This window comes from Numenius arquata, chromosome 6 (assembly GCF_964106895.1).
Source record: "Numenius arquata chromosome 6, bNumArq3.hap1.1, whole genome shotgun sequence".
Classification (NCBI taxonomy): domain Eukaryota; kingdom Metazoa; phylum Chordata; class Aves; order Charadriiformes; family Scolopacidae; genus Numenius; species Numenius arquata.
The window spans coordinates 2,714,730-2,727,204 of record NC_133581.1 but is presented as its reverse complement, the minus strand read 5'-3'; the positions used below and the strand labels follow the sequence as shown (position 1 = coordinate 2,727,204).

At 47.8% G+C, this 12,475-nt stretch overlaps 1 protein-coding gene across 1 annotated transcript in view; it reads right to left on the bottom strand.

The window, feature by feature from the left end:
- The window catches only part of ABTB2 (ankyrin repeat and BTB domain containing 2), a 140,493-nt gene that overhangs the window by 6,568 nt on the left and 121,450 nt on the right, over nucleotides 1-12,475 (bottom strand). Inside the window, exons 6-14 of the mRNA XM_074148857.1 lie at nucleotides 11,349-11,438; nucleotides 10,786-10,887; nucleotides 8,577-8,673; nucleotides 6,380-6,515; nucleotides 4,323-4,549; nucleotides 2,774-2,952; nucleotides 1,741-1,846; nucleotides 1,508-1,610; nucleotides 757-847 (exon numbers count right to left, since the gene is read on the bottom strand). Coding sequence (XP_074004958.1) covers nucleotides 757-847; nucleotides 1,508-1,610; nucleotides 1,741-1,846; nucleotides 2,774-2,952; nucleotides 4,323-4,549; nucleotides 6,380-6,515; nucleotides 8,577-8,673; nucleotides 10,786-10,887; nucleotides 11,349-11,438 — 1,131 coding nt within the window. The remainder of the gene's footprint in view (nucleotides 1-756; nucleotides 848-1,507; nucleotides 1,611-1,740; nucleotides 1,847-2,773; nucleotides 2,953-4,322; nucleotides 4,550-6,379; nucleotides 6,516-8,576; nucleotides 8,674-10,785; nucleotides 10,888-11,348; nucleotides 11,439-12,475) is intronic.

The following is a 12,475-nucleotide window of genomic DNA, read 5'->3' as shown; positions in this document are numbered from 1 at the left end:
AGCTGTCTGACACAGAACTTGGACAGACCCTGTCAAGTAGAACAAAGATGTTCTTATGGTCAACTCCGTTCCCTCTACGCGAGGTGACGGTACCGTTTATAAAAAGGCGAAAAAAGGAAAAGCCTCAACCCTGGAGTGAAACAGTTACTCGCCCTGTTCCCCACTTCAGATTTCCCTGTTCTGTCCCTTCCAAATTTGAAACGCAGACCTGGGAAGCTGGAATAACCGAGCTATCGCCTTTCACTGACTGGGTTTTCTTTCTCCTCGGGTGTGTGGTAAGTAACCTGCTTTCTCTCCATCGTGAATGAACCTCCCTTAAGTCCATTAAATACGGAAACGTCATAAAAGCAAAGTGCGATTCTCAATTTTGAGTCTTTCTTGAAAGGGAAGCCGCTGATTTCTGATCGTCTGATCTGAATTACTACGAAGCCTGGCAATCCACCTCCCGTAAATGAGGTTACTTTTTTTGCTTAGCGCAGCATGAAAACGGTGCCTTAAAAGTCTAAAACTACTTTCAGTAGAAGACTAGATTGTCCTGCTCTAGGTAGTAGGAAAATAAGAATTTAGGCTGGAGGTTTCTGGTTTTAAGGTTGGTCCTACCTGGAAAGTTGTGACATAAATCAGAATTCTGCTGAAATACGGGTGTGTGGAAATGAACTCCAGCTCTACTTGTAAATTACTGTGATACTAAGCCGTGGCCCTCTTCACTTCCAAGTGTGGGAAAAGAATAAAGAAAAGGCAGAGTAAGTTACGTACCTTGAAAATATTGTATTTCATGTCACTGATTTCCACCGTCTTGCTGCCGTGGCCGTCATGTTCTGTTTTATTCGTCATCAGCGTCTTAAACCTGAGAATGGTTTTAATAGATTTCTGTATTAGAGCCTCACGTCCTCATTTACCTGCTGACAAACAGCCCGAGCGAGGGGAAGAGAAAGAGCCTCCCCTGCTCTTGTTCACAAGTTGAAAACGGAAAAACCGTTTGTTTCCATTCGATGACAATTAGTTCAGAACTTCAGGGACAACTTAACCTGTAAATCGCTTGGGTCTGAGCCAACCCTGCACAGTAAGAGTTGCAAAAACCTGTTACTTTGCCAATAATGGAGAAAGAAAGGAGTAACTGCAAGTGTATCGGGTCGGGGGGGGAGATTCCCAGGGGCTCTGGAGCAAGTGTAACTCTAAGGAGCAAACTCAGAGGGCAATGGAAAGGAGATGTACACTCCAACTACTGCATGGGTTTCTAGGGATAATTACTGGTTAATTTATGTCAATAGAGCTCTGGGAATCTCTAACACATACCAGCAGCGGGTAGAAAAACTTATCTTTACTCTCCTACTGTTCTTAACAGTAGCAAAGACGACGTGGCTTGGTCCTGCCGACCTGCATTATGGTCTGTAGAACGTGTCCTGACTGCGACGGGTGCCCCAGAGCTCGTCACACGAATGAATGGGAGAATAAGGGGCCAAAGCTTCCCTTAACAATCTGTGCTTGGCCGAGGGAAGCGACTCACCTGTTGGATGCAGTAACCAGCAGGACTTTGTGTGCGTAGAACAGCTTTCCTTCTACTAAGAAAGTTACATCAGACATTTCTTTATTGTTGAGGAAGTGAGGATCTGTTAGGGTAAGGAAATGAAGGGAAAAACAAACAAAAAAAAAGGTGAATAATTTTTGAAACTGTGGATGCTTTTTAAAAAAAATAATAAGTAAATCACAAGAGGTTCACTGTTTAGGTGAGCGTCTTACCCAGCCGCGCTGGCAGCGTCTTTCGGATTTCAGGGATGCTGGGAATGGGGCTGCTGCCGTAGCAGTGGGTGAAGATGGCTGCAAGCTGCTGGTTGACGGAGTCGTTCTGTGGGGAGGATCCAACAGGTATCAGCAATCGGCACTTGGCAGCGAGCGGCTTTCAGACCCGCTCTAACAGTTCACTTGAGACTTACAGCGAGTGCGCTCTACAAGAATAACCTCCAAACAGAGGGACAAGAGCACGATCTGAGCAAATAGGCTCTGAGTTCTCGCAGCAACGGTTTATGGGCCAACCTCTGCCAAGGGAAGAAAAGCCCACAGCAAAAGCTCATCTGTACCAGGTAACCCCACCAGCCTGTTCTCAGCGGGATTTGATTCATGGTATTAGCTCATCGTCAGATACCAAGTTCCGGCTCCTAGTCTGCAGTTGGTTTTATTTAGCCAGTTATAGCCTTGATTTTAATTTAAAGGTCATTTGTAATGAATGTTGAAGGCAACAGCCTCTTGAAGAGAACGTGGTAGAGACTGGGTGAGCTTATCTGCAAAATGAGACAGCCGAGCTACACACCACGGATCAGATCTCTTGTAGACGTGGCTTGAAAAGCAAGGAAAAAACAATATAGGCAACCTAAAGGTTGAAAGAAAAAAAGGTAAAAGAAAAAAGTAGAAGGAAAACATTGCTGAACAAAAGCACTGTTCAGAAAACTCCCAGGAGATGCTACTGAGAGAACCCGAAGTGCCCAGTACTGTACTGGTAACTCCTCCTCTTACAGTCACACGGCTTCAAAAGCCAGTTGCTGAACTGGACTTCAGCAGAGCAGACCTCATTTCTATAGAAGTTAATGTCTTTACTGTGAGGCCAGCTTTGGTGGGCTGTATAGCCTTTATCTGCATTATATCAGGGCCATTTTGGTACCATAATGACTCACTGGGGACTTTGCACAGGCACTCGCTTGTTCTTCTTGTGCACTGCCTTGTTCAACAGCAAAACCCAAACACCTGATTTTGATACCGTTACAAAACTAATAATTACTTTGCTGGTTTTGAGGATGTCGAACATGAGCTGCAACCCTTCGTTAACCAGTTCTTCATTATAGTCCTCTTCTTTAATGGTGACGAATTCCCGTAAGAGGGTCTGTACGACCGAGTAGCGTGACTGGTAGAAGGTTGTCCGCAGTGACTCGATCCACACGTGGAGTTTCCAGGGGACTCCTGTAGCCACAGCAAAAGGGACAATGAGTGACGATGATTTGCTGAAGGACCTGTGAGGAGATCCTCCTGCTGCTATCACTAACTCTTAGCAGCGCTGAAATAGATCTTTGTTTACATCCTAACAGCAGGTAGAGTTTTGTCTTGATCAAGAGATCAAGGGCTGCATCAAGAGATGTGTTGCCAGCAGATCCAGAGAAGTGATTCTGCCACTTTCCTCTGCTCTGGTGAGACCTCACCTGGAGCACTGTGTGCAGGTCTGGAGCCCTCAATATAGGAAGGACATGGACCTGATGGAGCGGGTCCAGAGGAGGGCCACCAAAATGATCAGGGGGTTTGAGCACCTCTGCTATGAGGACAGGCTGAGGGAGCTGGGGTTGTTCAGCCTGGAGAAGAGGAGGCTCCGGGAGACCTCATAGCGGCCTTCCAGTACCTGAGGGGGGCCTACAGGAAGGCTGGGGAGGGTCTGTTTACAAAGGCCGGCAGTGACAGGACGAGGGGCAATGGCTTTAAACTGGAAAAAAGCAGATTTAGATTAGACATTAGGAAAAAGTTCTTTACCATGAGGGTGGTGGAACACTGGAACAGGTTTCCCAGGGAGGTGGTTGAGGCCCCTTCCCTGGAGACATTCAAGGTTGAGGCTCGACGAGGCCCTGGGCAACCTGGTCTAGTTGGGGGTGTCCCTGCTGACTGCAGGGGGGGTCGGACTAGGTGACCTTTGAAGGTCCCGTCTGGCCCAGAGGATTCTGTGATTCTATGGTTAAAGATGACTGAACTAGGTCATCGACAGATTGATTTATCTACAACAGCCGAGGATTGGTACCAGGACCATAAGTTGGAGACTCCCTATACAGATAAATGCTCCCTGCATATTTAGCTTCATGATTAGAACTACAGACTAAATTTGCACCAAACTTGTAAGAATACCTAACCCCACACAAACATGGTGTGAGGTGTCTTCTCCTGGTTACCTGTAACAGTCTACACACACAAGCTTCAAAGCTTCTCTTTCCTACCTGTAGCTTAAATCTGTTCTTTCACCTTAAACCATTTAACCTCTGATGTTATCTTTGGTTTTGAGACCAAGCCTCTTTAACTCTGAATTTTAGGTGTCAGAGTATCTGAGGAAGGAGACATGCTTTTGATACTTGGGAACAGAGGATCCAGCCAAAAGTAAGGGACATCGTAGATCAGTGGGAATTTGACAAACAATTGTAAGGAGCCTTAAACACTTGTTTTAATTAACCTAGCCAGCGTCCATAAGCTTGGGACAGCTTTGCAGTTCGGGTTACAGGTTCTTCTTCAAGCGAAAGGGGCAGAGGAAAAAGCTTTTCACGCCTTAAATGTGCTTAAACTAAAGCAAAACGCCTCACCGAGTGCCCGGAGCTCCATGGTGATGTCCACGTAGCCGTGCTCGGCGCTGTAGTACATGGCCTCCTGCAGAGCCTTCATCCTGGTTTTGCAGAGCCTGACCTGCCCCTCGCTGGAGCTGCCCTGGCTGGAGGTGTCACTCTCCACCCCCTCAGCTAAAATCTCCTCCAGGGAGAGGACGTCTCCCTTCAGTTGCTGGGGCTGGGTCAGGAGCTTGCGCAGAACGTTCCTGAAGAGGTAGAAGAGAGAGATCCCCTTATTAATAAATGAAATCTCAACAATTCAGACAGGGCTGCGGTGATTTGGGTTTAGGGGTCTGGCTTAGTCAATAAGAGCTGGCAGATACGGAGCAGCGTCTCATAGGATCACAGAATGCTTTGGGTTGGAAGGGACCTTAAAGATCATGTAGATAATTTAAACCACTTCTTCCCTATCCCACGTGCTAGAAATGGATGCCCTGGCAGCAAAGGCAAAACCATGGAATACGCTCCTCTCCCATAGTGGTACCAGGGCATATTTCAGAGTTAGGGCAAACTGGGTTTTATTGCAGTCTATACTTTGGCATAGAAACACGCTTCCTTCTGCCAGCCCCGAGCGTGGTAACATCTTAAGCTCTGAAGTCAGATTTAGCAGCGTGTCTGTTAGAACTCCTGCTGTTTTCCCAAATCTTCAGGCTTTGTTACGTTGTTTTAGTCAGACCCGCTTCCTGCAGCAGTAAATAGAAACCATAAAAAAAGATAGTTCTGCATCACTAAACCCAGGGAGAGCCTTTTTGGGTTGGAATTTCACACGGCGGTTGCAAGAAAAGAGGTTTTCTTGTTTTGTGTCCAGCCACTTTGGGAAGCTTGCATCATCGGTGTCCCTACAGACAGCTGGGGACATCTGCAGCAGAGGTTCCCCAGCCCACCAAGTCCACCCCGGCGCTCAGCTCTGACGCTGAATTGCCACTAGCTGGTGCTCCCTTTGCACCCACACCACTTGAGAGGACTAAAACCAGTTAATTTTGTGCTTTTGGGATCACCCTGCCCTGTCCCGACTGGAAAACCGGCCTTGAATTTCCCAGTTTGCCTGGTGAGATGTGGCGGAATGTTGTGGGAGGGGAGCAGAACTGGGAACAGAGCAGCGTCTGTGCAGTTTTACGCTGTAAACAACTGCACCGGGCCCTTCCAGCTGTGCAGAGGTTGGGCCTCAGTTGAGCTTGGGCTGTTTCCCCGGCTGTATCCAGATGTGCGACGTACCTGGGCTCTCAAGCCCAGCCGTGTTCAGGCAAGGTAGCTGCTGTTCACCGTGCTCCCAGAAGGGCCAGCTGTAGGCCCCCGTGGCTACCTCGCGGCTCAGCCACACGGGGCGTTTCGGGGCTGTTTTAATTGGCTTGTTACGCCAACATTTTTTCTGGGAACAGAAGGATTTCTGGATGAATTTGTAAAGTAATGCCTGATTTCTAAATAACCCTGAAATCAGGGTTGGAAAGCCCAGTCTGGCTTTAACGACCGATCTCTTGATCCAAAAACCAGAGATGCATCAACCGAATTCTGCCGCGGATTATTTTTGCCACCTTAACGTGCTTAGATTCTGCCTCAGGACATGAACCACTGTCTCAGAACCCAGCTGAGCTTAGTCTGCTCACGTACGACCTAGAACTGGCTCCTGCTCACTCTCGGTGCTGCAGAACTAGACCAGCAAGTGAGAGAATAAACAAAAAACCAAAGAAATATCTTTTTTGTTGTAGTTTGTGCTTTTGACTAAAATATAATCCCTTTCTATTATCAAAGTTATAGTTGCTGAATAGTGTAAATCTTGTGAATTTTTTCTCAAAGGGATGTAACAGAGCACAACTACTGGTTTAAAGAACCTTTCAGTTCCCCAAAAGGCAAATACCTACGTCCTGAGACACTGGGCTGCACTAGCAATGGCTGCTCCCAGGAGAGTCTGAACATCTTCCAACTGCAGCCCCAGGGCTTTGGGTATAAGACATGGAATATGAAGTCACGGGGGAATTCCTACGGTGGTAGCCTTAGGAAAAAAAAAAACCCTGTTTGGAACATGAAGGGAGCTTTACCTGTGCCCGTGTGCAGCTGAGTGACTGAAGCAATTCATGTCTTCGTGAAGTGACGAGGACATACCGTTGACTTCCAGCATACTCAGGAGCGGATCAGCGCCCCTACTGAGCAATAAGCTCACCAGCTCGTAGTTCCCTGGGATAAAAATGGACAGAAACATATCGATTATTCATAGAATCATAGAATGGTTAGAGTTGGAAGGGACCTTAATGATCATTGAGTTCTAACCCCCTGCCCTGGGCAGGGACACCTCCCACCAGACCAGGTTGCTCAAAGCCCCATCCAGCCTGGCCTTGAACCCCTCCAGGGATGGGGCATCCACAACTTCCCTGGGCAACCTGGGCCAGGGTCTCACCACCCTCACAGGAAAGAATTTCTTTCTAGTATCTAATCTAAATCTCCCCTCTTCCAATGTAAAACCATTACCCCTCGTCCTATCGCTACACTGCCTGACAAAGAGTCCCTCCCCATCTCTCCTGTAGCCTCCCTTCAGGTACTGGAAGGCTGTTATAAGGTCTCCCTGGAGCCTTCTCTTCTCCAGGCTGAAATTCCATTTCTGTTACCTCTCTGAAAGCAAATAACATGGGTCTGCTAAGGGACACCATACCAGCAACGTTTATGCTCCCAGCTAAGGCTTTTGGAGCATCCTGCAAGCGCATGTCAGGCTTCATAACATCTCGGAGAGAAACTGAGTCACAAAGCACTTAAATTGCCTAATAACGCCCAACCAGCTAGAACAAAAAGAGAATTAAACTGGTCTGGTGCCCTCGATGCACACCAGCAGAGATATACACAACCAGTTTAAGTAGACTGGTGTATCAGTGCAGCCCCAGTTCAGCCGGGCCTCCCTTCCACCGTTCGCAGGAGAGGTGGTACGGAGGGGTGGCAGGAGGCCCAACACAGCCGGTGGCTGTCACTGGGAGGGGACCACTTCTTCATCCCTTTTAATAAAGCTTGGCGCAGGGCAAGGCGGAGACTCGTCTTCATAAACACGCAAAAACGAAGCAGAAAGAAATGAAGGGGGAAAAAAAAAAGTGAAACCAGTTAGAGATGAAAAGTGTTGAAAACCAGCAGGTACTTTTAGGCTAGCACAGGCTTGTTCACGGGACGCTGAACTCTCCTCCTGACAGTTAGCAGAAGAAATGCAGAATTTTACTTCTATTTAATAAATTAATAAAACAAATTTCTTTATATAACAGTTATTTTTCCCCAGGCTGAAAGTAAGCTTGTTAATTTTTGCATCTGAAAGTTATTTAGATCCAAGACATGCCTAGACTAGACAGGAGCTGGTTTATGGTTCTCGACAGTGCCCTGTGCGAAGGAGCTGCCTCAGTGGGATTTACGCTGGGTGCCGGGGGCAGGAGGGGAGCGCTGGGACTTGTCGCAAGAGCAAAGACTCCTTTAGTGCCCATCAGGCTCTTGCCACGTGATGAGAGCTAGTACTTGCTGCCAACCCAGACAGGGTTCCTACGAGTGTTTTGGAACCACAGAACCATAGACTGGTTTGGGTTGGAAGGGACCTTAAAGATCATCCAGTTCCACCCCCTGCCCCGGGCAGGGACACCTCCCACCAGACCAGGTTGCTCCAAGCCCCCTCCAGCCTGGCCTTGAACCCCTCCAGGGATGGGGCAGCCACAGCTTCTCTGGGCAACCTGGGCCAGGCTCTCACCACCCTCAGAATAAAAAATTTCTTACTGAGATCTGATCAAATTCTACCCCCTTCCAGTTTGAAGCCGTTACCCCTCATCCTATCACTATGTGCCCTTATAAAAAATCCCTCCCCAGCTTTCCTGGAGCCCCCTTCAGATACTGAAAAACTGCTATAAGGTCTCCCCGGAGCCTTCTCTTCTCCAGGCTGAACTCCCCCAACTCTCTCAGCCTGTCCTCCCAGCAGAGGGGCTCCAGCCCTCCCAGCATCTCCGTGGCCTCCTCTGGCACCACTCCAACAGGTCCACGTCCGTCTGATGTTGGTGGCCCCAGAGCTGGAGGCAGCACTGCCGAGGGGCAGAATTCCACCCCCCTCGCCCTGCTGGCCACGCTGCTGGCGATGCAGCCCAGGATGCAGGTAGCTTTCTGGGCTACCAGCACACATTGCCAGCTCAGACCTACACAGCAGACCCAGACCCAGGTGTGAATTGGTTGTGGTTGTTCTCTGGCAGCAAGAGACGGAGGGTGCCGAGGCTGCCCCGAGCTCACCTGCGGCTGAGGCCAGCTGGAGCGGCGTCTCAGCGTAGTTGTCCTCTCCGCTGTTAACGGCAGAGCCCTCGACGTGGGCACCGGCGTCCAAGAGCAGCTGCAACCGACACACGAAAGACAAGGAGTTGAGAAAAGAGCAATTCAGAAGGACCCAACAGAAGGGGCTGTGTGTTAGAAAGGAAGAGCAGTGGACTTGTAACGGAGATTGCACGCACACAAAGGGACCATCTCAAAGGCTAAAGCAAACTATCTATTACAAGGCAAATTTCTCATGCGTTTCCTCGCTCAGCCCAGGGCTAAAGTCTCCACATGAATGTCAATTTAGAGTTTTCTTATTTTCTTTTGTTTTACTGTAGTGAGTTTGTGCTGGAGAGGTGCTCAGCTGGTAGCTGGGAGAACATCGCCTATTTTTTTTTTTTTTTTAATTTCTTTTTAAAATTTCCTTTACGAATATGGTTTTGCAATTGTAATTTCCCAGCTCCAAAGAGCTCTGCAATCAGAGCTTCTCTCCAGCGCAGGAAGTCCATCTCATTTAGTTTCACGCTGTGCACAGGAAACAGGGTTCCTCCAGGGAATTAGCCCTGGAGGCCAAACACGCCTCTTGGTCTCTGGGTTGCCACACACACAACCTGCTTTCACCGAACACCCCGAGCAAAGGGAAATTACCCCCCTCCCAGATGAAGGGGAGAAGGTTACGAGATGATGGGGACCTTTTATGGCGGGGTAGGGCTGGCAGGCAGCCTCGGGGCACCCAGAGCAGCGCTCGCAGGAGCAGAGCGGTGGGTGCTTCCCTTCTCCCATGGAGCGAGGACCAGCCCTGCCCCATCACCTCCAGCTGGCTCTATCCTCTAACACTCTCACAATTTAACACTTTCAGCCATCCCCAATTAGTGCTGGTCCTGACACAAAGAGCTTAAACCTTCGCGTTTTCATTATAAAGCTTTTTGCAGAGCACAACTGGGTCATGGGCTGGTTTGTTTCTCCCTTCAGACGCCAGCTCTTCCACGCAGGGTGGGCCTTAACCAGAAAGGCGATTTTTATACACCAATTTCAGCAAAAGCTGACGTCTACTCTTTTAATAACAGTTGCCAAATGAAAAAAAAAAAAAAAAAAAAAAAAGTAATCTTCGGAAGTTTAAACCAAAATAAAAGAAATGAAATTTAGAGACATGGTTTAGTGATGGCTTTTATCAGAGTTAGGTTGATGGTTGGACTGGATGATCTGAAAGGTCCCTTCCAACCCAGACAATTCTCTGATTCTAACACTGGGGGTAACGCGGTCCAACAGGAGCTTTGATAGACTTGGCCTCATTCTCCTGGGAGAACTGGGCTCTTATCTCCCATGTAAATTAGGGCCCGTCCAACCTTTGTAATACCGGAGGCTGCCCTGGCAGTTTGCCAGCTGGGATCTAATCTTTGTAATTATTTACAAATGTACACAAATAAAAAATGAATGTGTGCAGCCTCCATTTGCTTGCAGCTTTTTTTTTTTTTTTTTTTTTTTTCCCCTCCTTCGAGCAGAAGGCTAGTTAAATTTCCCAGCAATCGACTATCTGCTGTGATCAAGTTTTGAATTCCTCTTGAAGTTCAGGTCGAATTTCCAGGATTCTACCCTATCCTGCGTTAATTCCCCCCAAGAAAAAGGGAGCAGGGAGGATGCGAGAGGCTCAACTCCCCCGACAGCTTAAGTCTCGTTCATGCAATTCTCGAGGATTATAAAAGGAAGTTACAGATGATTTGTTGCCATTAGAGCAGAAATCAGCATACGCTTCATTTTCGCACATGTAAATGTAGAAACCAATTAACATCTAATGTCAGAGAGCGTCCTGATCCAGCAGTTCGCCTGTAACCACTCCACATGAAGCACTAGTTTCTCTATAATGCCAGAGCAGTGATGGTGCAGCATTGTTTGGGATGTGGTAAACCATGGGCCAATACTGAAACCAAAGAAAAATATGGAAACGTGTGTTTTGTTATCAAGGCCTTGCTGGGAATTATGTCATCAAGTCACAGTTCCGCAAGAAAAGCATCGGTTGCATTCTCATTTTCAAAACATGAATGTTATCCCTGGTTTTTAGAAGGCTTCCACCAAACAACACCTGGAGGCCGTAGGGGCCTCGTGCTCGGGACAGCTGACAGCGAGGGGGCTGCTCTCTGCTCCCCCCGTGTCTCCCGTAAAGATTCCCAAAGGGGGAATTTCCTCCGCTTACCTGAACAACGGAGATGTGCCCGTGTAAGACAGCAAAGGTGAGGGCGGTCCAGTGGCGGCTGTCGGGGTGGACGGAAGGGTATCTTGGAGACGTGCTGGGGACCTGGGGGAAAGGAACCAGGTAGTCATTAACCAACCACTGCCGTGTCCCTCTGCCATCATCTTCGGGCTTTTTTCTTTGGAAGTGACAACCCCAGGGAACGGTAACTTAGGCCATTTAGAGAACGCCGCCAGCTCCAGTCACTCTGTCCAGTCCCCTGGGCCTTTTTAATGGGCTTATTGGTTTCTCCAAGTGGCAGTTCCTTCAGGATGGAGGCCCCTTTACCCCCACCGTGCCAATTAAACTTGCCAATGCCAATCATAATTGGAGCCACCGAGTGCTCCAAGAGGTTTTGAAGGTTTTCTTCCCCCTCCCAAATCCCTGAAGCAATGATTTCTGCAAGAAGTGGCTTGCTCAGAAGCTTCCAGAAATGAAGCCTTCAGTTGCCGGGAGAGAGATTTTTATAACTGCTCTTGTTAGTTTACAGATGAATAATTACGGGGAGAGGGACCTCTGTTACTCACCGGTATATCTAAATTTGCTCCAGCATCTATAAGCATTTGGACCATGGCTTCATCTCCAGCAGCGCAGGCATACATTAGTGGGGTCATACCCTGCAGGAAGAAGGAAAAAATAAAAATGAAGTTATCTTTCTGTACCTATCAACAGCGAAACCGTCAGGGACACGGGGAGTTGGAATCTTAAGGTAGAGAAGAATATGTGTGTGCGTGTGCAGGTGTGTAGGGACAGCGTATACATATATATTCAAAACATTTAGTTTCTCTGCAGAGGGGCACAATGCGCTAGTATTGGAAAAGTGACGTGGACAAAACATCAGGGGACAAAACTGCAAGAATACAGAAGGGATCACTGAAAATCCCAGCTGTGTATTGTCCCCAATTCCTGAGCTTTCTCAAGGCTGCCAAAAAAGAAATACCATTTCTTGGATCATTTGTAGCCAGATGAACCGAAAGTGGAAAACAACACAAAAATACACAAGATGAATTTATTTGGCAACTTATCCCCATTGCTAAAATCCTATTTGCCACAATATTTCAGCATTTCAATCCCATAAATCTCTTGCTCTCTACTTAACCAGCAAACCGTGACGGCTCAGAGATGAATTATGAGAGAAATGAGCCTCACTTAACGGAGTTCCTTCCAGACGTAGCCAAGGACAGAAAGGAAATGTCCTAGTAAAATCCATTCCTGTTCACATCCTACCGCTCCCCCCGCTAATTATTGCGAGCGTTTGAATTTTCCCAGGCAGCATCTCTGCTGCTCGCTGGGCAATAATACGGCTCCAGCTTTAGAGATGGATATGTATCATAAAACAGAATTACGTCTCACGCTGAGGAGTGCTGACCTTGTATCTGCAAAGGCATCTTTTCAAAACAGCCGCAATTCCAATCTTCCTGCCTTCGAGGCGGTGACATTCGCAAAGAGGTTTCGGGGGCCGGGGGGGACTCCGTGGGTTTGACTTTTAGGTGGCTTGGGAGGATCAACTCATTATAGACAAATAACTCAAAACTGGGGTCTGCAGGCACAAGCCTGTATTTACTGCCACAGTCAGGGTTCTAAAACTGCCAAGTTTGTATAGCATTACCTTTCTTTCTTTATTTTTTTAATTTATTTTATTTTTAATACCAGC